Below are 27,451 nucleotides of genomic sequence, written 5' to 3'. Positions count from 1 at the left end.
TTGGCCGTCCCCGACCGTATTATCAAAACAAAAGATGGCCGGCCATCTTGTTTCGATAATACGGTCGGGTACGCCGCTTGACGGGGCCGTCTTTACAGGTGGCCGCCCTTATAGATGGGCGCCCCCGTTCGATTATGCTCCTCCATATGACCCTGCCTGAAAGAGCTTACAATCTAAGTGGGTACCTAAGGCAATGGGAAATATAGGGAGTAATTCTCTATTGGCTGACTAAAATTAGGCTCTGGGATGATGCACACTAAGCGTGAATCCTATAATGGTGATTACGCACATAATTGCCATTATAGAAGGCAACTGTAAGTCCACAGTTTCACACCTAACTTTAGGCGCAAGTACCTACGCTAGCTGAAAGGCTGGTGCAAATGCTTGCTGTTATGATTCCTGCGATACTGCGGTAGTGAGCCCTTGTGCCTTGACTGAGCACGGTGGACTGGAGAAGAGCGCTGTACTCAGTCAGGCAGCCGGACAACCCCTAGCTTCACCTGGGGAGCAACCACCGTTCCTCGTGAGTTGAGCCCCCAGGTGCAGGTGGCCACCAGGACTTCTGAATACGAGCGGGGTTGCACAGCCGCTGGCCATGACAGGCAGCAAAGCTGAGAATAGCCGGGTCCAATCCAGGAGTCAGGGCAGGCAGCGATACAGAGAATAGTCAGGTCCAATCCAAGAGTCAGGGCAGGCAGCAGTACAGAGTATAGTCAGGTCCAATCCAAGAGTAAGGGCAGGCAGCAGTACAGAGAATAGTCAGGTTCAATCCAAGAGTCAGGGCAGGCAGTGTTAGGGTTAGAGTCAGGCAAAGAGCTGGTGTTAGGGTTAAGGCTCTGTTCCTGCCCCCTCCATCAGTCAGGCAGCCCGGGCTGCCACCGTGTTCTGGGGGTCCATTGGATGCTTGGACCCCCTCCAAAAGCAAGGCCCTGGTGGCCTAGTGCCCCCCAAGCCCCACACACACCCCCACAGGATGGTAACATGGTGGACTGGAGGTCCAGTGGATCTCCAGCCCCTAACACCCCCACACCTAAATAAACATACTTGGTGGCTCAAGTGGGCTGCTTGTGGCCAACCCGTACCTCCGTGTTTGGCGGGGCTTCCCTTATATGGTAGGGAAGCCCTGCCCAGTACATCCCAGGATGCAATGGACATGGCAGGGCATCGCCATTTTGAAGGCAGCAATGGAAAGAAGAGGGAGTGCTATTCCCTTCTCTACTGCAGTGGTATGGAGTGTGGGTTGGCCACTAGACCACCAGGGTGGGTGGATAGTTGGGTCGGCAGCCTACTTGGTCCACCAGGTATGTTGTTTTGGGTGTGGGGGTTCAGTGGACTTCCAGCCCCCATATCGCCATCCGGGGGGGGGGGCTTGGGGGGCACTAGGCTACCAGGGCCTTGTTGTTGGAGGGGGGTCTGTGGGTCCCACAGACCTCTAACCCCTATGTTTCACAGGTCTGGGCTTTTGACAGCCTGGACCTGTCAAACAAGTATGGGAAAATTGTACCTGAGCATGCTCAGGCACAATCCTCCCACAATTTCCTAGGATGATAAACGCTAATAACGCACTTAAATTTGCATGTTATTAGCGTTGATCATTGAGGAGTTAATTCCCCGTCCTGTTCCGGTGCTATTTTTAGGACACTGTTTCAGAGCAGTGCAGGGAATTGATTATCGGGGCTTCAATTCTTTAGCAAATCTTCTTTATGGTAGTACTCAGAATAAACAAAGAAAATCCAACTTACATTTCAGTTGCTTAGACATAATTGTTGCCTTCTGCACAAAGTCTGCATCTAGCCACTCCGGAGGCAAGGAGTTGGCCAGAACCTCAGCCCAGCTGAGAGGAAAATCTGTAACACTGAAAGGAGAATAAGGGGGAGAAACTCAGAGAAAATAAATGGAGAATGACTTGTGGAGACAGCGAAAAATATTGATGGAATTACAGTAGATTAAGGAGGGATCAGCCCCCTAGAACAGCTGCTGATCACCAAGGCATGCTAGCAAGACTGGGCTTTCTTTCACAGCCTGCGGGGGCAGAGAGGGAAGGCTGGCCCTAGCTCAGAGCTAACAGCCAATAGGGAGAACTCACAAGGAGTCAATCACGGGATACTGCGAAATATAGGTGGGGGGAGAGGGAGCCCCAGTGCATGGTGCTATCTATTAGACAGACAATGCAATTGAATACAGATATATTAAAATACACAACACTGCACCTCTGCCTCCGTGAATATGAGGGAGAAAACTCCCACCCAATGCCCATCATCTCCCCTCTGTTTCTGTATACCGCCTCCCTCCCCCTTATGAATCTGGCTCTTTCTCCCACTGTGGTTTCAGCATTTTACCTCCTCTTCCTTTGTTCCACTGATCCAGCATCTCTCTCCCTTCCCTATCATCCCTCCCCCTCCCACGGATCCAGTATATCCCTCTCTTTGCTCCAACCCTACTTGCAGCTCCACACCTCTATCCCTTCCCTCCATCCCTCCCCCGTATGTCCAGCCCCTCTCTCCCTTCTCCCCTGTCGCCCCTCCAACCCACCCTCTCATATCCAGCACATCTCCCTTTCCTCTATCTCCCCTCACATATCCAGCACCTCTTCCTTCCCTCCAGCCCCCACCTTGCAGGTCCAGCACCTATCCTTCCTTCCAGCCTTCCTCATAGGTCCAGCACCTCTCTCTTTTTCCTCAGCCTCCCCATCACAGGTCCAGCACCCTCCCTTCCTGCCATTCTCCCCCTTACACCCACACCCACACGCACAGGTCCTTTCCTTCCAGCCCCTTTTGATAGGTTCAGCACCCCTCCACCCCCCTCCAGATTCAGCACCTCTCTCCCATCCCTCCATTCTTGCACTGCAGGTCCAGCACATCTTTCCCTTCCTACTAACCCCCCCCCCCCCCCCCCACACACACACACACACTGGTCCAGCACCTTTCCCCTTCTTCCAGCCCCCCCCCCTGCATGTCCAGCACCTCTCTCCCTTCCCTTCAACATCTACTCCCCCCTGCTGGGCCAGCACCTCTCTACCCTCCCTTCTTTCCCACTCCCGCAGGTCCAGCACCTCAGCATCTTCCCTTCATTTCCCCACCCTCACCATGGCAAGATGCTGAGGTGTTGGACCTGCGGGAGGGGGAGGGGAGTGAAGGTTGCTGGATATTGCATGACTGGGGTGTAGTGCTTCTGGGTGGGCCTTGGGTGAAAGTGAGTGGGCCTGGGCCCACCTGTGGCTATGCCCCTGAAGCAATGCCCTAGCTACAACATCAACTTTCAGCAGCTCATTTCACTGTTATCTCTCTCTCTCCCCCTAGGGCTCATTTCCAGGTATTACTTAGCTGTTTTCCAACTTAATTCTGTCAATGTAGGGACTGTTGACCCTGTTACACACCCTAGCAGGTATTTTAAGGTTAGTATAAGATTCTATAAACCTGTTTTGGTTAGAGATCTACATCCCAGAGGTTCAATCAATTTACTATACTGTGAGAAATTTTAGACAAGGCAGACGGGTTTCTGAACTGAGATAAATATGACAAAACAAACAAGGGACAGACATAATTTGAGGGTAGAGGAAAAGGGTGATCAATAGTGCACCCCCACATGCCTTACAAAAAGTTGCAGGAGCTGCTATTGCTCCCCAGATTGACCTCTGAATCCTGGAAGCTTTAATCGAAGATTTACACAATGCTCAGACTGATTCCATCAGCATGAAAACATTTCAGAAGATTAAAACATCTAAATTGCACTTGTATACTTTTTCTCTGCTACCATACTCTACATTTCCTCATTCCCTCGGGAAAGAAACCACTTCTCAGAGTGAGATGTTTCTCGTTATGTTTATTCATGGTTGTAGTACCGAAGATTGCATGAACTATTAAACCTCCTGGGGCTTTTTTGTTTTTGTTGTTCCTTCATCATTGTTCCTTATTTCTTTTAAAAGGATATAATTGTGGATCTGAAAGAAAATTTATCGGATCATTTCAAAGATGTTATGGTGGGCTTGATGTATCCTCCACCTACCTACGATGCCCATGAACTCTGGCATGCTATGAAGGTATTTGCTTTTGGAATTATTCACATTCATCTTGTATATAATAATTTCACAAAATTACATTCATTCCAACCAACTGAAGTATGTTAAATGGATTTCAGATGTGTTCTGTAATTCAGATTGATTGCACTCTTTCTGCTTACAAAGATTGGACTAAACGATGGTACAATAATGGTCTCATCTTTAAAATGCAGAATATGCTGTACTTATCAACAAAACTAGGAAACTGAATAATAAAGAATTCATTATGCAACTGAGTTAGAGGAATGGTACTTGTCTGCAAAAAAACTCTTCAGCTTAAATTTCAGAGACTCTGCATCTCTATGCAAAGTGACCGACTTCAAGAGAATTAGTGCATGACTCTAGTGGATCAATGGACTGACATGTATTTGTGATATTGGTAGCTTCAGTTCTATTGTTACTTCCAAAGCCACCAGCTTTTTTCACAGATAGAGCAAAGCCTAGACTTTCACAGAAATAGTTTCCAACAGTAGAGGGTTGATTCATCATCCTTTTGAACTCCAGAAGGATCTCTGGAGTACCATTTGGATGAACAAAATGTTGAAGTCAAATTTTCAGATTCCTGTGAGGCTTTTCATTGAAAACCCTTTTTTTAGTAGAGCCCATGGCTATATAATTACATATGAACCCCTGGATTCTATAAAGGTCGCCCAAATTTGGGTACTCAAAATTGGGCACGGATCCCAGATCTGCATGCAAAATAATTAGTTAATGAGCTCCAGTGATTTAATTGTTGGAGTTAAGGCACTACCTATGATTTGCGCAGAGATCTGGCTGCTTGCTATTCTATAACAACAGGTGTCTAAATTGGATTACACATAACTCGAAATATGGTGTGATCATGGAATGGGTATAGCTGGGTCAGAGGCGTTCACAACATTTAGGCGCAGTGTTATAGAACAAGATCCATGCCCAACTTGTGCGCCAGGATTTATACCAAGTTTTAGCAGGTGTAAGTCCTTGCTTCCAACGTTGGGTGTGGAAATCTATGCCAAGCACTATTCTGTAAAGGGAACTCATCCCAGAGAGGCCTTTATTGAATAGTGCTGAGCGTGGATTTTTTACAGTGCCTAATTTCAGTGCCATTTATAGAATCTGGCCCAGAGTTTGAAAGTGCAAACTATCAACCAAGAAACACATACAAGGAGTTAAAAAGAAGTCCCTATGAGTACTTTGTGGGAAGGCCTCGGTGTTGCCCCAGGCCTACTTCCCAAAACTGAAGCTTTTTCTCATAGTGAAAAATATGCATTCTGTGGATAACATGTGTACTTTTCCCTGCATTTTCAATGGGACTTTCTGCAAAGATAAACACCCATTTACCCATGAAGAAAAATTGCCCCAATTAATCAACATGGCTCAGGAAAAGAAATCCAGGACCTACAGAGTGCATTATGGGGTGTTTATCACCGACAAACATGTCCTATTTTAGTGCAGCTGCATTACCATGTACTCACTGATTAGCGCAGGATTATCACGTGAGCTCTTTGCCTACAAAATAGGTGTTGGTAATTAATGAGGTAATATTTTCTAGTGTCCGCATGCTAACGGCAACAATAGTGCATGTACACACAAAAGCAAGATGATTCTCTTGTAGGTTAGATTCTGAGCAGTGTTGGAAAATAAGGAGGAAAAAGCCTTAAGATGCTCCCAGCTAGAAAGAGCAACAGGAGCAGGACTGCTTCATCATTGGCAAAAAACCTCCTTACAGAGTGACAGCATATTAAAAAAAATCTTCAATAATACTTTAAATGGTACTTAGCTGTGTAATCATTCCTCTCTCCATTAGTGCATAGCCATTAATGCAAAAAAAAAAAAAAAAAGGAAAATCAGCTGTTTTACTGCTGTGGGGAAAACCCGCATAAGAGCGTGCTAAGGCCACTTTTTTACTGCAGCTTAGTAAAAAGACCCCTAAGTTTGTACCTGAGGCAAGGGTGACTCATTCTGGAAAACACACCTAGTACAGAATATACTTTCTCAAACTATAACGAGGATTTTTCGTTCTTGAGGTAACTACCCAGTGCCCTTTGTGCCCTGGAACTGGTAGCAAAAATCACTCTGGGAAAAAAAAAAGCATATTTTGGGGTTGGTGCTAAAACACAGGGGAAAATACAAACTCCTCAGCAGGTGCTTGGGATGCCCTAGAATTTGGTCCATTACACCAGTGTTTCTCATATCCAGTCCTGGAGTACCCCTTTCCAGTGAGGTTTTCAGGTCATCCATAATGAATATGCATAACTTGATTTGCATATTACTACTACTACTACTTAACATTTCTAGAGCGCTACTAGGGTTACGCAGCGCTGTACAAAATACACAAAGAAGGACGGTCCCTGCTCATATTCATTGTGGATATCCTGAAAACCTCACTGGCAAGGGGTACTCCAGGACTGGATTTGGAAAACACTGCCTTACACCACAGTCTAAACTTCCTAGGAAGATTAATGGGCTGTACCCTCCTACAAACCTCCTCAATTTTTTTTAAATCACTTCATCAGGAATGTTAACTGGGTCCCTTCACAACTGTGCTGTTCAAGCAATTGTTCACAACTAGTTCTCCACTCCACACCAGTGGCGTAGCCAGACAGCCAGTTTTGGGTGGGCCTGAGCCCAAAGTGGGTGGGCACAAAATTTTCTCTGCTCCGCCCTACCTCCACCTCAAAATATAAATACTTTAGCTAATGAGGATCCTCAAGCTCAGTCAGCTGAAGACTTTCTCTGAAGGTGGCCAGAACTCTCTTTTACCAAGCTTGGCAGGCAGCAGCAATGACCCTAAGCCACTGATGCCAGCACCCCACACATGCTTAGCTGTCGATGGCTCAAGGATGCTGTTGCCAGAGCTTGGTAGAAGGGAGTTCTGGCCGCCTTTGGAGGAGGTCCTTAGCTGGGGATGTCTGGGAATCCTCACCAGCTATACAACAAGGGTTAGGACTGGTGTTAGACCTGCTTGGGCCCAGGTCAGAAAATAAAGGAGGGCTCCCCTCCCCGATTCCCTCTCCTCATTGCCTCCCTTCCAATTTCCCACCTGCCATTACTATTACACCAACAGAACCTCACCAAATACAGAACAAAGGATCACAAATTAGAAATAAAAATATTTAGACAAAAATTGAAAAGGAACCCCAAGAAGTTAAACATAGCATTACTGCAACACTGGAGACACAAAACATGCATTTCCTTTTCTACAGAACACAATACAAAGACATTTCCTATGCACATTTCCAAAAGCTAACATATTCCATTTAAAACATTCGAAATAAAATGCTTTGTTTCTACCTTTGTTGTCTGGACATTTTATTTTTCCATCTTGCTGGTTCCAATTTCTCTTTTCTGCTTTCCTCTCTGCCGTCTGCTAATTCTTCTTCAAGCGGCTGTAGTCCATTTGTCTTTTCTCCTCTCTCCTGTCTGTTCCCTCACTATTCCTGCCTCTGACATGTTGGTCATTCCTTTGTAGCTCTTTTCTGCCTCTCTCTCACCCTTCTTTGTCTCCTTTTTACTTTTCAACTACCTATCAAATTTCCATCTTCTTCTTTCACCCACTAGCTCTCCCATTCCCCATCTCTACTTTCTTGCTCTCCCATTCCCCATCTTACTCCTCCCCGTCTCTACTTTCTCTTTTTATCTTTAATCTACTTCCCATTACCATATTTCTACTCTCTGTAATCAGAGGAGAGGCTTCCGGGTTAGCGCTGCTACTTAGTAGCTGCAAGGAGATTTGAGCGGCAGCCGGCAGGCAGCGTGTGCGAGCCGAAGAAGCTGCCTGCGATCGGAATCGCTGCTGGGCGGGCCTGCGAGAGTGAGGGAAGATGGGGGTGAAAGTTGCGGCATGCCACGAGGGAAGGGACAATGATGGGGACCGGAGCCTCTGGAATCGCTGTGCTGCTGGGCGGGCCTGAGCATTTTGGTACCCTGCCACACATATACTTACCAAACGATCATGCCAAATCAGCCATTGTTGCATAGAGATGAGTCTTACAAAGCTGTCCTCTGTAGTATGTCCTATTGTAATCAACTGATTGAATATTTCTGCAAATAATGGGGTTCCTTTTACTAAATGACGATAAGCACTATCACATGCTTCTCACACACCAAAACGCACTACCGAAGGGCAGGCTCAGTCAACATATGGTAGTTCAGGCATCTGCACACACTTCCCTGGCAGGAGTGTATTTGGGGGTGGAGAGTAGTCGTGTTCAGCTGTACGCCAACTGATTAGTGCATGGTTAGCACATGAGTTCATTCCACCTATTAAATAAGTGTCACTAAGGGCTCACTCGCTAATGGCTATGCTCTAATTTGGAAATTGGCACTGGCCATTGACATTTTACAGCAGTACTAAAAGTGGCCTCAGCGCATGGGAAACCCCAAGTGCTAATCATTTAGCACAACTTAGTAAAAGGGCTCCATAATTATTTGTTTTTGTATTTGCAGGGAGCAGGAACAGAGGAAAACTGTCTGATTGATATTTTAGCCTCAAGAACCAATGGAGAGATTTTTCAAATGAAAGAAGCCTACTTAATGCGTAAGTCCTATTTATTTTTATTGCATTATGCAGAAGTGCATGCAAAATGTGTCATTGCTTCCAGGTTCTGCAGCAGCAGCCTAAACACCAAGGGGCCTATTTATTAAACCGTGATAAGGATTGTGTGATTATTACCAAATGGTAGCTGCAAAACCTCTGTGTTAATTGTTACAGGTATTGTAAGCATTTTGCCATACAGTTAAACAGAAAATAGTTTTAATACAGTTAGCTAACACTAATGAGTTAGCGTTAACTGCACCGTATTTTCTGCCACATTAACAGGTGAAAGGCAATTCCATAACTGGGTGCATAAGTGACAGCAAGTAAACTTGGGCGGAGCATAAGTGTAATTTTCTTTATCAGGGCTGAAAGACTACCAATATTTATCGTCTTCAAATTATACAAAATACAGCGATCAAACTAAGTAGGGGTGCACGACAATATGACCATTTAACACCACTACTGCAAGAGGCACATTGGTTGCCTCTTATGTTTTGAATCTCTTATAAAATTCTGCTCCTAGTCCATACTGCATACTCATCATCCTCTTTTTCTAGTTCAGTTGTTGCAACCTTATTCTCCATCACTTCGCTGTAGTCAACAGAATCTTCTTAACATCCCTAATTTCAGGCAGATAAGCTCGAGTGCATTCGAAAGAGGATCTTCAGCATTACAGGCCCCTATCTCTGGAATGCTCTTCCTTTATCTCTGAGATTACAGGAGTCTTCTCAGCATTAACTAAAAACTTACTTGTTTCAAAAGCTTTTTTCTAAGTCTTCACTTGTGGGGGAGGAGCCTGAGACATGAGTGTTGTAGGGAACACTGGAGGACACCGTAGCCCTATTTTCTGTCCCTTGTTTCTCCTTTCCTATCCCAATGGAATTCTGCTTTCTCTTCCTTTTTCTTGTTTGATTTCTTCTTTTTTTTTTATACATAATTACATATGAAACCACTCAGATATATTCTGATGGGCAGTATATCAAATAATAAAGAAACTTGAAATTTGAGAGGCAGGGGCATGTCAGGAGGCAGGTCTCTTTCAACTGAAAGAAAGCTCTGAAACGAGACAGCATACGGTGAAGTTGAAGGGGGATAGACTCGATAGTAATCTGAAAAAATACTTCTTTATGGAAAGGGTGATAGATGCGTGGAATGACCTCCTAGTGGAAGGAAGGCATATATGATCTCTTAGGGGGAGGAAGAGATAGCAGATGATGTGGATGGGCAGAGCAGACTGGATAAGCCACATGGCCTTTATCTGCCATCATTCTCTGTGATTCTATATGTAACTTATAAAATGCTCTCAGATATGCACTTTGCATGGCACACTTAGGCATACTCATTTACACCTGCCATTGACCTTATATAAATGGCTATACCTATGTTTAGTATGGAGTGGAGGAGTAGCCTAGTGGTTAGTGCAGTGGCCTTTGATCCTGGGGAACTGAGTTCAATTCCCACTGCAGGTCTTTGTGACTCTGGGCAAGTCACTTAACCCTCCATTGTCCCTGGTACAAAATAAGTACCTGAATATATGTAAACCACTTTGAATGTAGTTGCAAAAAAACCTCAGAAAGGCAGTCTATCAAGTCCCATTTCCCTTTCCCTAAGATGGCATTTTGACACACAGAGTCAACTCAATAGGGTATGTTCACTGAATAACTGTTAAATGGGGGGGAAAAGTCTCATTTGTCACTGGGTATTAGTACCCCAGTCTTCAGCACCGGGTAAGCAGGTAAAACCCACTAGTGACTATTATAATTGACAAATAAAAACATCCTCCCTATAGCTATATTTATGTCTTGGAAATTATATCTTTTTTAATCATGTTTCAAAAAATTTCTCAGCTCAATAATAACACTAATAAAGTCCTATACAGAGTGACTGACATTTGGCTCAAAGCTTGCAAACTGTAGTATCACTTATCTCAAAGCGCGTTGGACCCCAACAGGCACCTATTTTGCTGCCATTTTTTTCAAGGGATCTGAGCCAATGGATACATAGCGTTAACATGCTCAATGCTTATGCCGCCAGACTTTTTAGTGTCATTATTGAGCTGAGGAACCTTTTGAAAAATGATTTTAAAAGGTATAAGTTAAAAGATATAAATAGAGCTATAGGGAGGGGGGGGGGGGTTGTCAATGATTATAATATTCACTAGAGGGTTTTACCTGCTTACCCGGTGCTGAAGACTGGGGTACTAAGACCCAGAGACAAATGAGATTCCCCCCCCCCCCCCCATTTAACAGTTATTCACTGAACATAGTGTCTACTATTTGTTGAGTTAGTTTCTTTTGAGGAAGCAGACCATTTGAGAGCCATTAAATTTCTATTAAGTATTTTGACACGCAGAGGCCATTACAGAACTGGCACTCAGCATGCAGCATCGATGAGCCTAACTGAAAGCACCAAGTTCTAGATTTGCCCCCTTGGTGGGCGGTAACTACTTCTGATTCCCTGGGGAGTAAATCATGGTGGAATGTTTGAACCCTGATTATTTTTATTTCTCAAACTCAGCAAAGATTGTTGTAATTGGAAATATTCAGCTTGAATGGGTCAAGACTCTTGTGAGGCCATGCTGTATTGGATGCCTTTACATGCTTGTTTTCAAATGACCCACACTGAGTTCAGAGTTCATTATTTATTGGAGATGGTTATGCCTTTTTTTTTTTTTCAAATAAAAGCAAGCGAACACTTGGATGATAGTATGGTTGGCCAGAGTTTACCTACAGTAGATAAGAAAAGATTAGCAACACCATTGTAGACCCTGTAAAGAGATAAAGGAGGCATGCTGAATAACTATAGATTGAAGGCATTTTATATCCATATTTTCAGTTGATAATAAGCTTTTACAAGAGCATTAAAATGAAGCCTATGTGCGTAGAAAACACTTTTTGTTTTGTTTTGTTTTAATTTGTACAGAATACAATAGTGATCTTCAACAGGACATCTGTGCTGACACCTCTGGTCACTTAAGAGATACATTAATGAACCTGGTCCAGGTACTGCATTTTGTCTGTTTGTAAAGAAATTCTGAGAAGTTTGGCAGTATTTATCTATTGACCAAGTAATTATGTTTTAGCCCATGACTATGAACTACAGTAACCCTTATTTTGGAGTTTTTTCTATGCTTGGATATGATCATTGAAAAGATAGGTTTTCTATACTATAACATACTATGGAGCTCATTTTCAAAAGACAAAAATGTCCAAAAAAGTGGCACAAATCTGCATTTGGACATTTTTCTCACAATAACATCCAAATTGGTATTTTCGAAAATCAATTTTTAGACGTTTTTCTATGAAGTCCATCAGAAGTGCTTTCAAATCACAAGGAGGTGTATTAAAGGTAGGATCTGGGTGTTTCTAACACTTGGATGTTTTTCAGCCATAGTGGAACAAAACAAAACCGTCCAGGACTAAAACTAAGACGTTTTGAGCTAGACCTGTTTTTATAGTGAATAAGGAGGCACAAAAGAGTGCCCTAAATGACCAGAAGAACACAGGAGGGAATCAGGGTTGACCCCCCAATACCCTCCCAGTTGTCACTGACCCACTCCCACCCCCTACAAATGTGAATACAAATATGATTTAGCAGCCTCTTTGATAGCCTCAGATGTTAGAGCCAGGTCTAATAGAGCATCATGCAGGTCCCAGGAGTAGTGTAGTGGTCAGTGCAGTGCAGTGCACCATGGCGTGGGGGACTCTGGTCCCTATCTCCCGCTACCTGTCACATTTGTGGTGGAAACAGTGAGCCCTCCCAAACTCACCAGAAACCCACTGTACCCACATATAGGTGCCCCCTTCACCCATAAGGGCTATTTTGTCCAGCTGTGGGCAGTGGGTTTGGGGTGGGTTTGGGGTGCTCAGCAGACAAGATAAGAGAGCAACCATGAGATGTGCACCTGAGAGCATGTTTTTGAAGTCCACTAGGGTGCCCCATTTATCTCCTGGGATGTCAGGGGGACCAGTCTACTAAAAAAGCTGGCCCCTCCTACATCCCAATGGCTTGATTTTCTCTGTTTTTCACTCAAATGTTTTTGTTTTTTTTTTAATGGACCAAAAAAACAAAATGTCCAAAGCACAAAACATTGTTAGAAACAGTATTTTTGAAAACAACAGATAGACGTTTTTCATTTTGGAAAATGACCTCTCTCTTATTCAGATTTTGGATGTGTTTTGCAAAACATCTAAAGTGGGACTTAGATGACATATCGAAAATGCCAAATTCAGTGCCAGTACACAAATAGCTAAGTGGCCAGACAGGACCACACAAAAGATTGTACTACCTTTCATCACTTATCTATGCAGGTGCCTGCATTTACTAGCAGCTGGCACCCACATAACTTGCAGGTCATTGCTGCCAGGTCACTGATCCAATCCTCCCCTCAATCTCCCTTGATCACCCCACTTCAATCCCCCAAATCCAATTAACCCACCATATTCCCCCTTTCCGATCTCTCCTCTCTGCTTTACCAGTCCCCCTATTCAGATCTCCCTCATCCCTGGTTCTCATGTCTCTCCCATATCCACACAGTTCCAATCGTCCTGGTCCCTCACCACCCCTGAGATGTATCTGGAAGTAATCCCTGATAGTCCAGTGGGACAGTGCAAGAGCAGTCCCAATCAACTCCCACCATATCTGGCTCCAGGTTCAAAATGATAGTGCTGACCCCTAGCAGCAATCTAGCGATACTACCACAAGGGGTCAGCCTTGCATAAAAGGGAAAGGGGTCCAGGGAGGCAGGGGCTGGGGGGTAAGGATTAGGGGATATGGAGGGAATCAAAACTGGGGACTTGGGGAATCCATCAGACACCCTTATGCAGGTCCCATCTGATATTCAGCCAGGACCCACCTAAGTATCTTACACAGTTTCCAGCTGAATATCATCAGGACCTGAATAACTGCCAGTGGCCAACACTTGCCTGATCATACACAGATTTTCAGTGCTAGTGCTCGATGTGGCCTGGAATTGAATATCTGGGTCTAATTTAGCCAGCGGCTGTTAGAGCTTAATAAAATTCTGACTGCCTCCAGCTGAATATTAAACGATAAAACTTTTCACATTTAGTTATCTTGATCATGACTAGTCTATCTGTTCAGTGTCTCTAGTAATGCAAAATCTGCCTCAGATGATCTCAAAAGGGTAGATTTACTAAAATATGCTACCACATGTGCTAATGCTGTTAATCCACATTGGGGAACTTTTAGTAAAGTGCAATGACATCTGGGCTTTACACATTTTGCATGCACTAAGTTAAAATTTAACCCAGCAATTTCCTAGGAGTTTTATTTTTAATTTCCAGGTCCTGCACTAAAGGAAATTAGGGACGCAAACAAACTGGGCAACACAATAATAATGGGTGCTTTCAATTACCCCGATATTAACTGGGTAAATGTAACATCAACACATGCTAGGGAGGTAAAACTCCTTGACGAAATCAAGGACTGCTTTATGGAGCAGCTGGTACAGAAGCCGATGAGAGAAGGAAAAATTCTAGACCTAGTCCTTGGTGGAGCGCATGATCTGGTGAGGGAAGTAATGGTGCTGAGACCGCTTGATAACAGTGATCATAATATGATCGGATTTGATATTAGCTTTGAAGTAAGTATACATAGGAAATCAAATACGTTAGCATTTAACTTTAAAAAAGGAGACTATGATAAAATGAGAAGAACAATGAAAAAAAACTTAGAGGAGCAACTTTGAGGATCAAAAATTTACTTCAGGCGTGGATGCTGTTCAAAAACACCATCCTGGAAGCCCAAGCCAAATATATTCCGTGTATTAAAAAAGGAGGACGGATGACCAAACGACAGCCGACATGGTTAAAAAGTGAAGTAAAGGAAGCTATTAGAGCTAAAAGAAAATCCTTCAGAAAATGGAAGGAACTGACTGAAAATAATAAGAAAAAGCATAAGGAATGTCAAGTCAAATGCAAAGTGTGGATAAGGAAGGCTAAGAGGGACTTCGAAAAAAAGAATGTGTTGGAGGCAAAAACACATCGTAAAAAATTTTTTTAGGTATATTAGAAGCAGGAAGCTAGCAAAAGAATCAGTTGGACAGCTAGATGACCGAGGAGTAAAAGGGGAAGACAAAGCTGTATCAGTGAGATTAAATGAATTCTTTGCTTCGGTCTTCACCGAGGAAGATCTGGGTGAGATACCGGTGCCAGAAATGGTATTCAAACCTGACGAGTTGGAGAAACTGAATGAATTCTTTATAAACCTGGAGGATGTAATGGGGCAGTTCTACAAACTGAAGAGTAGCAAATCTCCTGGACTGGATGGTATTCATCCCAGAGTACTGATAGAACTGAAAAATGAACTTGCGGAGCTATTGTTAGTAATATGTAATTTATCCTTAAAATTGAGCGTGGTACCAGAAGATTGGAGGGTGGCCAATGTAACGCTGATTTTTAAAAAAGGTTCCAGAGGAGATACGGGAAATTATAGACCAGTGATTCTGAAGTCAGTGCCGGGCAAAATAGTAGAGACTATTATAAAGAACAAAATTACAGAGCATATTCAAAAGCATGGATTAATGGGACAAAGTCAACATGGATTTAGTGAAGGGAAATCTTGCCTCACCAATCTACTATATTTCTTTGAAGGGGTGCACAAACGTGGATAAAGGTGAGCTAGTTGATGTGGAGGGGCATAATCGAACCCGAACGCCTATCTCCATGGCTGTCTATGTCCGAAAATGGGTACGTGAAGAGGCAGGACAGACCGTATTTTCGAAAAAATGGACGTTTTTGAGCTGGGCGTTTGTTTTTTTTAGCGATAATGGAAACTAAAAACGCCCAGCTCAAAAACGTCCTAATCCGAGCCATTTGGTCGTGGGAGGGGCCACGATTCGTAGTACACTCACTCCCCTGACATGCCAGGATACCAACTGGGCACCCTAGAGGTCAGTGCGGTGGACTTCAGACAACACTCCCACATGCATAGCTCCCTTACCACGGGTGCTGAGCACTCAACCCCCCTCCCCCAAAACTCACTACCCACAAATGTACAACACTACCATAGCTCTTAGGGGTGAAGGGGGCACCTACATGTGGGTACAGTGGGTTTTGCAGGCCTCCCATTTACCAGCACAAGTGTTACAGGTAGGGGGGGATGGGCCTGGGTCCGCCTGGCTGAAGTGCACTGTGGTACCCACTAAAAGTGCTCCAGGGACCTGCACACACGCAGGCCTCTAGGACTGGTTGCTGCTATATAACATTGGCACACCAGTTGACACCTGAAGACTAATCTCTCCGAAAACGTCCTTTATTTGAATAAGCACACTTACTCACAGTTAACTGCAGATCAGAGGTTGTGCTCCACTGGCAACGAGTCTCCCTGGTACTGAGATGAGCAGTAGGTCAGAGCTGGCAGAATGCTGTACAATGCCCTCTTTCAGCCACATTCAAGGGAAGAACTAAGTTCTGTAACGTGGCTAACACGTGAAAGGGATCTAAAACTGGCTTACAAAAATGGCCACTACCTCATGGACTACCGGAAGCAAAACAGGGCACACTCTGACCCAGTAAGCAGGGGGGAAAGCACCATGGGAGTAGAGCCTACCAACTACCAACATCGTGAGCATTTGCCACAAGCTAGTGGAATCACGGAGCCCAATACCCTACACACCTACCACAATGCATTGCTGATGTGACTCTGCAGTGCGCATAACAGAAAAGGTGTCACACTCACCCGAGAGCCACATCAGAACCAGGGAAAGGCTGTCACAGGATAGAACACATTCTGCTGTCATACAGGTGGGTACGGCATTTGAGGCTAGCATAGAGGCTGGAAAAAAGTTTGTAAAGTGGGGTTTTTTTGGTGGGAGGGGTTAGTGACCACTGGGGGAGTCCGGGGAGGTCATCCCCGATTCCCTCCAGTGGTCATCTGGTCAGTTGGGGCACTTTTTTCAGACCTGTTCGTGAAAAAAAAGGGTCCAAAAAAAGTGACCCAAAATCGCGGTAAAAACGCCTTTTTTTTCGATTATCAGCTAAAGATGCCCATCTCTCCTCGGCCGATAACCACGCCCCAGTTCCGCCTTCACCATGCCTCCAACACGCCCCCATCAACTTTACCCATTTCCGCGACGGATTGCAGTTGGAAACGCCCAAAATCGGCTTTCAATTATACCGATTTGGGCGCCCACGGGAGAAAGACGCCCATCTCCCGATTTGGGTCACAATATAGGCGTTTTTCTCTTTCGATTATAAGCTGGATTGTGTATCTGAATTTTCAGAAGACGTTTGACAAAGTACCTCATGAAACACTCCAGAGGAAATTGGAGGGTCATGGGATAGGAGGTAGTGTTCTATTGTGGATTAAAAACTGGTTAAAAGATAGAAAACAGAGAGTAGGGTTAAATGGTCAGTATTCTCAATGGAGAAGGGTAGTTAGTGGGGTTCCCCAGGGGTCTGTGCTGGGACCATTGCTTTTTAACATATTTATAAATGACCTAGAGATGGGATTAACTAGTGAGGTAATAAAATTTGCTGATGACACTAAGTTATTCAAAGTCATTAAATTGCGGGAGGATTGTGAAAAATTACAAGAGGACTTTAAGAGACTAGGAGACTGGGCGTCTAAACGGCAGATGATGTTTAATGTGAGCAAGTGCAAAGTGATGCATGTGGGAAAGAGGAACCCGAATTATAGCTACGTAATGCAAGGTTCCACGTTAGGAGTCACTGACCAAGAAAGGGATCTAGGCGTCATCGTTGATCATACGTTGAAACCTTCTGCTCAGTGTGCTGCTGCGGCTAAGAAAGCAAATAGAAAGGTATTATTAGGAAAGGAATGGAAAACAAAAATGAGGGCATTATAATGCCTTTGTATCGCTCCATGGTGCGACTGCACCTCGAATATTGTGGAATTAGAAAAGGTGCATGGAAGGGCGACGAAAATGATAAAGGAGATGAGACGACTTCCTTATGGCTAGGGCTCTTCAGCTTGGAGAAAAGGCGACTAAGGGGAGATATGCTAGAGGTCTATAAAATAATGAGTGGAGTTGAACGGGTAGATGTGAAGCATCTGTTTATGCTTTCGAAAAATACTAGAACTAGGGGGCATGCAATGAAGCTACAAAGTAGTAAATTTAAAACAAATTGGAGAATTTGTTTCTTCACTCAACATGTAATTAAACTCTGGAATTCGTTGTCAGAGAATATTGGCCACTGTTGGAAACAGGATGCTGTGCTTGATGGACCTTTGGTCTGTCCCAGTATGGCAATACTTATGTACTTATGTACTAATGTTTCCATTAGCACACAAGATCTGCAAAAATTGACACAGGAGGACTTACAGCTAGGTGCTCCGTTTTTTACTTTGTGTTATCCGGTTGGCACATGCTAATCATGATGCCCATGATACGCCTCTCCTGGATAAATGTAGCTGACCAGGACCTTCCACAGATTCGCAGCAGCACTGTCTAGATAATGGCATCAAAAATCATTGCACTCTTATAGTACTGGGACAGTCTGAGTACAGAGACTGAATGGAACTGAGATTTATCAAAAGACCAGTGATACCGAGTACCAGTATGTTATGCTATGTTATGAGGTACTTATATTTTACCAACTCCTGGCAATGGTTCAAAGTAGGTAACAAAAGAAAAACAAAATAAAATATAAGAAAATGTATTACTGATGTATTAAATGCTTTCCAAACAAATATGTTTTTAAACCTTTACACAACATAAAATACAAGTTCATAGATCTCAGGTCTGCAGGTAATGAATTCCAAAATTGAACAACTTGATAACACATAGAATGTGTCAATATACACTTATAACAAATACCACGAGGAAAGGGATAATGTAACAATCATGAACAAGAGATGCGAGGAGTGTGTATAATATTAGGAAAAGATAGAATAAAGATATTAGTTTCAAGTTTTCCAAGTTTTATTCATAGTAACATGGAGGGCCATAATCGAACAGGGATGACCATCTCTAAGGGCGCCCATCTCTAAGGACGTCCCAGTGAAGGGGCGGGGAAACCCGTATTATTGAAACAAGATGGGTGGCCATCTTTCGTTTCGATAATACGTTCGTGAACGCTCAAATCTCAACATTCAGGTCGACCTTAGAGATGGTCATCCCCGGTTTTCGGTGATAATGGAAACCGAGGACGCCCATCTCAAAAACGACCAAATCCAAGTCATTTGGTCGTGGGAGGAGCCAGCATTCATAGTGCACTGGTCCCCCTTACATGCCAGGACACCAACCGGGCACTGCAGTGGACTAACTGATGCACTAACTGAATGGAAAAAGGCATGCAGTGGTCACTAACCACCTCCCACCCCGAAAAAAACAACTTTAAAAACTTTTGTCTTTTTTTTTTAGAGTATGGGTGAAGGATGTCCTTCGCTATGCCTCCACAATGGCAGTTGAGGACGTCCAAAATGTGGATGTTTGTGCCTGGATGTTTCTGTGAGAAGACATCCATGCCTGCTATGCCTTTGACACCCCCTTTATTTATTTATTTGGATTTTGGATCACAAGTAGCAACAGTGGGATTTGAACTAGACACCTCTGGATTGCAAGACCATGCCCTTGTTATGCCTCTGCTGACACACACATACCTCCCCCCCCCCCCCCGGACCTGCACACTGCCCCCCCCCCCCCCCCCACACACACACACACACACACAGGAATGGCCAAATTTCAAGGGAGTGGAATTGAGAGGAGTGGCTAGAGCACTGGTCTTGCAATCCAGAGGTGGCTGGTTTAAATTCCACTGCTGCTACTTATGATCCAAAATCCAAATAAATAAAGGGGGTGTTGGAGGCAGAGAAGGCATAGATGTCCTTCTCACAGAAACATCCAGGCATGGAGGTCCTTCTCACAGAAACATCCACATTTTGGACGTCTTCAACTGCATATCGAAGGACGTCCTCAACTGCTGTTGCAGGGATGGAGGCATAGAAATATCCAGTGTACCTGAATGTAACTCACCTTGAGCTACTACTGAAAAAGGTGTGAGCAAAATCTAAATAAATAAATAGCAAAGGCCTCAACTGCCATCGCAGGGACGAAGGCATAGCGAAGGAGGTCCTTCACCCATATTCTAAAAAAAAAAAAAAAGACAAAACTTTTTAAAGTTGTTTTTTTTCAGGGTGGGAGGTGGTTAGTGACCACTGGGGGGAGTCAGGGGAGGTCATCCCTGATTCACTCCGGTGGTCATCTGGTCATTTAGGACCAAGTAAAGTCGGCCAAGTTTAAACCTAGCTCATTTGCACACGATTTCCTTCCTAAGGAGGGGAAGCCAGTGCAGAGCAGGTTTAAACATTGAACAGTCTGTTTTCTTGACCAACAAAGTGCACCGCACAAACTTGCAGTAGTATTAATGTACAACCTCCAAACATGCTGGATAAGCTCTTCATCAAGAAAAATATTACTTTTGCTAACTGAATCCATAAGGTCCTCACTACCTACTGAAAACACCATTTAAGAATCAGGGCTGCAACAACAAAAAATTGTGGGGTCAATATTTAAAACATTTATCTGGGTAATTTTAGGGAGTTACTCAGACAAATCCTAAGTTTAGAAATTTCCCATCCCCAGACTAGTTAAATTTTGTTCAGACAAAATTTCATCGAGTTACTTCTAGGTGGTTGGAAATATTCCAGGGGTACAGTCAGACTTTCATAGAATAGTGCAGTGTGGTAGCCATGTTAGTCTACTTTTAAAGGTAATCAATAGAAATAAAACAAAATAAAACATGGAAAAGAAAATAAGATGATACCTTTTTTATTGGACATAACTTAATGCATTTCTTGATTAGCTTTCGAAGGTTGCCCTTCTTCGTCAGATCGGAAATAAGCAAATGTTGGTAGATGACAGTATATATAAGTGAAACATCAAAGCATTTCAGTGGCAGTCTAACAGGATGGGGGTGGATAGGTGAGAGTCAGGGAGACAGGAAGGTGACAGAGCAATACAATTTACAAAGCAATACAATTGTATGCTTTATAGTGGGCTAGAAAACCCAGATCTTTGTTAAGTCCTGTCTGGTGAGTGTCAAAATATTTAATTATTCTGACTTCAAAGGTCTTACGTTCCTATATTGTTTTAAAGTTCCCTTTCAGGATCCTTACCATAAAATCACTGGTACAGTGTTCTGGTTTTGTAAAGTACTGTCCCACAGGCATGACATCTTTGTTGGTCCTGGCATTTTTCATATGATGTCTATGTAAATTAAATCTCGTCTTTAGCATCTGACTTGTTTCTCCAATGTAGCAGCCTTCATCACATTTTTACACTGAATGATATATACCACATTGGAAGATGAGCATGTGAAAGATTCCTTAATGTTGAATATTTTTCCTTTGTGAATGACTGTGGGGTCCTGTGAGATATTTTGGCATAGTTTGCAGCTATATATATTGCAAGGATGTGTGCCATTCTTTTCTTTTTGAGTCTGTGTCGGGAGCTATTTAGCTTGTGTTTTAAGTTGGGTGGCTGTCGGAAGGCCAGCACTGGTGGGGATGGGAATATCTCATTCAGTAATTCATCCTCCTGGAGTAGAGGCTGCATATCGCTTATGATTTTTCTTAATTTTTCTAGCTATGGGTTGTATGTCACTATAAGGGGGATTCTGTCTGTGGCTTTTTTTTCTTTGTACTGTAGCAGATTTTCCCTAGGTGTTTTGAGGGAGGAGGCAATATTCTTGGAGATTATTTTGGGGTTGTAGCCTTTCTGTTCGAAGGATGCAGTCAGGGTTTCGAGGTGTCTGTCTCTGTCCCCTGGGTCAGAGCTGATACGGTGGTATCTTGTGGCTTGGCTGTAAATAATGGATCTTTTAGTATGTGAAGGGTGGAAGCTGGAGTTGTGGAGGTAACTGCATTTGTCTGTGGGTTTTTATTGTATATGGATGTTTGTATATAGCCATCGCTGACTGAGACTGTGGTGTCCAAAAAATTGACTTTTTCTGGGGAGTAGTCAATTTTGAATCTTATTGTAGGATGGTATGTATTGAAGGAATTGTAAAATTGTTTCAGAGTTTCTTCCCCCTCAGTCCAAATCATAAAAATATCATCCATGTACCGGTAGTAGAATAGTGCTTAACTAAGTGGCCCTTTTACTAAAGCATAGGGCACGCTAATGGACATTGGAGAGTTCTAAGGGGCCCTTTTACTAAAGGGTTGCCGCACGGCAACCTGGAATTACCACCGGCCCAATGTAGCTTCTGGCAGTAGTTCCACCTCAAGTGTGCGCCACAAAAAATATTTTTGTAATTTTTACCATGGCACTAACCCGGTGGTAATTGGGAAACAAGGTTACTACAGGAGCCCTTACCTCAATGGGTGGCTCTAAGTTCTTCCCGCCACATACCAAATGGTAAGAGTAATCTTACTGCATGGCTATTTCTTAGGGGCTTTTTACCCGCTACGGTAAAATGAGCCCTGGTGCTTGGGAAAAACAGCTACCGCAGGGCCCTTTTTACCGCAGCTTGGAAACAGAATCCCGAAATGCTGCACATCCTATTTTATACCTATGGGTCATGTGGCACTTAGCATACACTAATGTCCATTAGTACACACTTTAGTAAAAGGGTCCCTTAATACCCCTGATTTAACTCTGTCTTTGACCCCAACCCATTATAAAGTCCTCAAATTTACGTGCCATGTGAATTTAGGTCCCTAAAGTGGGTTTTATTACATTTAGTGCTATCAAATTAAAGTTAACTGATTAAGCAGGGTGTCGGACTTGTGAGTTCTTGTACCAAATAGAGCGCTGCTGAGCCCCGTACTCGGACCAGGTTCTGCTTGGCGGCCAGATAACCCTGGGTTTCACCTGCGCTGACCGCCATTCCCCAGAGGTTGAGCCCCTAGGTGGGGGAGGCATGCAGGACTTACAAGATGGAGCAGGAAGCAGGGTGGTGAACGTAATGGCCAGACAGGCAGTAGGCAAGAGAGTGATCCAGGTACAGGCAAAGTCAAAAGGCAGGCAGCAGGTCAAAAGAGTAATCCAGGTACAGGCAAAGTCAGTAGGCAGGCAGCAGGTCAAGAGAGTAATCCAGGTACAAGCAAAGTCAGCAATGAAGGACAAAGTAGAGAAGAAGCACACTACGGAGCAAGTAACACCTACCAAAGTAGAAGCCGAAGCATGGAGTCCAGGAAGAGCTCAGCTGATAAAATGCTGGCATCTGACATCAGCAGGAAGCAGCAGGGAGAAGGAGCGCAGCCACAGGACAAGAGTAAGAGAAGAAGGAACTGGAAGATCAATAGGAGAGAAGCAAGGGAAGCCAGGCAGAGAGAAAGAGCAGACTCAGGTGCTTGGAAGCAAAGCAATCAAGGAGCCTGGAAGCCAGGCAGAGAGAGAGCAGACCCAGGTGCATGGAAGCAAAGCAATCAAGGAGCCTGCAGCCAGAGAAGAACTACACACTCAAGCCAGTCAAGTGTGCATGTCGATGGGACCCTCGCACAGTCCGTGGACGCTGCTTGCATTGAGATAGGGGACATGACACAGTGTCACACAAATACCTATCCAAAACGTATCCAGATAAGGGGCCCTTGTACCTGAACGCATTAAGATCTGGGCTTAATCTGTTTTAACATGGGACATTCCTGCACTTTAAACCAATGTTTTCAGAGGCAGTATTCAGGACTTTTAAATAATAGTTTTTTGCAGGTCCCATGCTAATTTTTCCATTAGTGTATAGGATTTGCAAAAAATTAATATAGGAGTACTTACCTACTCCTATTTAGGAAGCTCTAAGTGTTCCCACATTAAATCCACATTATCCAGTTACAGCATGCTAGTCAGAACACCCATTCCCTTTCCATGGCATGCCCCTTCCCGAAAAAAATTACTAAAAATTAAATAGCACACAATTAGCATGCACTAACATGCAAATTACTGCAAATGCTTTAACGCAGGAGTCGACAAATCCCAGATACCAGGTCACCATGGTGACTAGAAATTTGTCTGTGGCACTTGGGATATTTTTCTGATTTACAACCATTTTTGGCTCACTCTTCTGCTGAAGGAAATTCCTCTTCTCTGTGTTGCACAACTCTGCATAGGCCTGTTGGGGATAGGAACAGGGGGTGGCAGCTGCCTAGTTTAGTGGGGTACAAGCTGGAGAGGAGGGTAGCAGCTGCCTGGCTTGGTGGGGTACAAGCTGGGGAGGGGCGGCTGGCTGCATGGGGTACAAAGCTAAAGAGAGAAGAGGGAGGGCGGCTGGCTAGCTGGGGTAAAAGCCTGGAGAGGGGGTGGCTGCCTAGCAGACTGGCTGGGGTACAAGGCTGAGGAGGGGGTGGATGGCTGGCTGGCTTGGGTACAAGGATAGAGAGGGGCAGCTGATTGTTCTCTTGGTTTGTGAGGGCTAAATGAGGTGATGCATAGGTATCAAAACAAGGAGAGGCACAGATGACATGGCACCCCCCAAATTTTTCTTCTCTGTCTGTCTCACTGCAAGGTGTTTTCCCTTACCTCATTTCCCCAAGGTGGCGACTCTATCAGCTGCATAAGAGGGATCAGGAGCCAGCAGTTGGTCAAGGCCTCACACCAACTGGCCACACAATGCCATTTATGCAGCTGATAGAGTCACTGCCCCAGGGGAATGATGTAAGGGAATAAATGCCCAGCGGAAGCAGGGCAATTAAAAAGGAAAAAATATGCTGAAGGGAGGGGGCAGATTAAGGAAGAAGAGAAGGAGAAAGATACTGGAGAGGAAAGAGAGGAGGGAAGGAGAGAGAGATGCTAAATGCCATGGGAGGGAGGGGAAGGGAGGTAAGGAAAGAAAGAAATGCTGGGAACCACAGTGGGGGAGAGAAAGGACAGAAGAGATGTGATGGAGACCATGGCAGTGGAGGGGGGGTGATAGGGAGGGAAGGACAGAGATGCTGGAGACCATGGGGGGACTATGGGATGGTAGGAAAAGGTTGGTGGCGGAGCTGGATATGCAGCTTGGCCACCCGCAAACAAAAAGGCATTCTTCTGCCCCTGGGATCAGGGATAGGGCTATGATTGGCTGATATAAGGGAGGAGGGAGACAGGTGAGGTGGAATGAGCCACAAAAGAGACTAGGAGACCACAAGTCATGAAGAGTGATGATAGGATCGGGAGAGAGGGAGACTGGGTGTCGATTTGGGAAGTAGGATGAAGAGGATGAGCTGGTCTGAGTGATGATGGGGTGTATTACTGCCAGTGGCATTTAAGAATGCATTAAGGGCCTGATTTACTAAGCGTACTTTTTCCCTTGGAAAAGGAAGAAGAAAAACAGCCTTAGTAAATCAGGCCCTGAAGGAGCTCACATAGACTTTAGAATAGTTCGTCATTCAATAGAGACAATGGTGAAAGGAGAAGGGAAGTTGAGAAATGAAGCTACAAAATAGTACATTTAAAACGAATCAGAGAAAGTATTTATTCATTCAATGTATAACTAAACTCTGGAATTTGTTGCCAGAGAATGTAGGTAAAAGCAGTTAACTTAGCGGGGTTTAAGAAAGGTTTGGATAGCTTCCTAAAAGAAAAGTCCATAAGCCATTATTAAAATGGACTTGAGGAAAATCCACTACTTATTTCTAGGATAAGCAGCACAAAATGTATTGTACTGTTTTGTGTTCTTGCCAGGAACTTGTAACCTGGATTGCCCACTGTTGGAAACAAGATGCTGGGCTTGATGGACCTTTGGTCCATTCCAGTAAGGCAATACTTATGTTCTTATGTAAAAGTCTCAGCCACTGGTTCCTAAGTTATGTGGCTGGCTTCTAAATCACACTTTTAGCAGTAAGCCTTTTGTTTGGTGCACTAACTGCGTGTTAGGGCTTAACACCCTTTAGTAAAAGGGCCCCTACATTTTCTGAATATCTAAATAAAGTTAACTTAATTTTAACTGAATATCTCACCATAAAATATTGTCCCCCTTATTACTTTGATTTTCTGTTGCATCTACTTGGAAGAACAAACTGTACAGAATAAATGCTCCTTCATGTTTTTTTACAGGGATGCAGGCAGGAAGGATATGCAGATCCAGCTATGGCTGGTCAAGATGCAATGGTAAGTATAAAAAGGTGTCATGTTTAGAAACCAGTAAACAAACAGATATTTAAAACCCTCCTTAAGGTGGTTCGGGACTGATTATCCTTGTCAACCTTGCTAACCTAGGTCCTGTGGGAAGCGTGTCAGCAGAAAACCGGAGAACATAAAAACATGCTACAAATGATCCTGTGTAACAAGAGCTATCAGCAGCTGTGGATGGGTAATGATCTAAACTCAGTGAACAAGACCACACTATTTCAATATATACTTGAGCATATTTCTTTACAGAAAAAGGCATTTCTTGAGGGAAACCATCATGCAGAGCATAAAATAACAAAAAGATAAGAAATTACAAAAAGAATCAAAAATTCTCAATAATCATAATACCTGCACATTTTGTTTGAACCTGATGATGGAAGTGTTAGCTCCCAAAAGCTAGTCAAGAAGGAACCTACCTGCTAAGCTGTGTTAGCTATTAATGCAGCAATTACGTACACTGTTAATGCAGGAAGCACAGGGTAATTTCCATATTAACAGCTAATGCAGAACAGGGCTGAGAAGGGGTGAAGAATGGGCAGGGACAGTGCTTAGCAGTTAACAGAGGAGTAGTTACAGTTAACACCACCTAAAAGATACAGCATACAGAACTTTTCTATGTGCTAATTATATGGGAAGAACTAGCAACCAATGTTCCTTCTAAGCTGTGCAGGTGTCCTTCATCCACAGTGCTGCCAGTGGGGAGTGGTGCTTCCATATTGTGTTCTCAATTGCTAGGGACAGACAGGTCCTCTTGAGTCCTGCAGAGCTTGCCCGCCTCTTGGTACTAAAAATGTGATATTGAAACAGCACCCCCACTGGCAGGAATGTAGGTGGAAGACTCCAGCACACCTTAGAGGGAACATTGCTAGCAATGTCCCCAGCCTTTAATACAGAGGTGTTGCAGATGCTGCATTTTAATTTTGATGATTGTCATGCTGTAACCGCATAAGCTTAGTAAATACTGTAGTCCAAAAAAAAGTCATCTCATTTCCTTTTTCCTTTTTTTTCTTTTAAATAAATCTTAATATTCTTCAGCCACCACAAGCCATCATGGCTACATTTTGAAAGATAAGTTTTCCAGCTAACTGGCATTAGGAAGATGAAATCCAGGGCACAGAAAACAGGATCAATTTTCAAGCCACTATTAGACTTATATAGTATAGTAACATAGTAAATGACGGCAGATAAAGACCTGAACGGTCCATCCAGTCTGCCCAACAAGATAAACTCGTTTTACATGGTATGTGATACTTTCTATGTATACCCGAGTTTGTTGTTGCCATTCTCAGGGCACAGACCGTAGAAGTCTGCCCAGCACTGTTCTTGTACTAAAAGTTCTGAAGCTAACGTTGAAGCCCCTTAAATTTACACTCCAGCCCATCCATACCTATTCAGTTACGATCAGGGCGTAGACCAAAGAAGTCTGCCCAGCACTGGTTTTGCCTCCCGATTACCGGTGTTGCTACCCAATATCCGCTAAGATTCCATAGATCCATTCCTTCTAAACAAGATTCCTGTGTGTTTATCTCACGCATATTTGAATTCCATTACCGTTTTCATCTCCTCCACCTCCCACGGGAGGGCAATCCACATATCTATCACCCTTTCTGTGAAAAAAATACTTCCTGACATTACTCCTGAGTCTGCCCCCCTTCAACCTTAATTCATGTCTTCTAGTTCTACCACCTTCCCGTCTCCGGAAAAGGTTTGTTTGCGGTTTAATATCTTTCAAATATTTGAACATCTGTATCATGTCGCCTCTGTTTCTCCTTTCCTCCAATGTATACATGTTCAAGTCGGCAAGTCTCTCCTCATACGGTTTGCAACACAAATCCTATACCAT

At 43.8% G+C, this 27,451-nt stretch overlaps 1 protein-coding gene across 1 annotated transcript in view; it reads left to right on the top strand.

Annotated features, from left to right (window-relative positions):
* Positions 1-27,451, top strand: part of ANXA10 (annexin A10) — a 156,877-nt gene that overhangs the window by 99,667 nt on the left and 29,759 nt on the right. Inside the window, exons 4-8 of the mRNA XM_030191576.1 lie at positions 3,926-4,039; positions 8,486-8,576; positions 11,499-11,578; positions 25,534-25,587; positions 25,696-25,789. Of these exons, the coding sequence (XP_030047436.1) occupies positions 3,926-4,039; positions 8,486-8,576; positions 11,499-11,578; positions 25,534-25,587; positions 25,696-25,789 (433 nt within the window). The remainder of the gene's footprint in view (positions 1-3,925; positions 4,040-8,485; positions 8,577-11,498; positions 11,579-25,533; positions 25,588-25,695; positions 25,790-27,451) is intronic.

The sequence above is a fragment of the Microcaecilia unicolor genome, chromosome 2, assembly GCF_901765095.1.
Source record: "Microcaecilia unicolor chromosome 2, aMicUni1.1, whole genome shotgun sequence".
In the NCBI taxonomy this organism is placed as follows: Eukaryota; Metazoa; Chordata; class Amphibia; order Gymnophiona; family Siphonopidae; genus Microcaecilia; species Microcaecilia unicolor.
The sequence above is the reverse complement of the archived record's forward strand: the minus strand, read 5'-3'. Positions and strand labels throughout refer to the sequence as shown.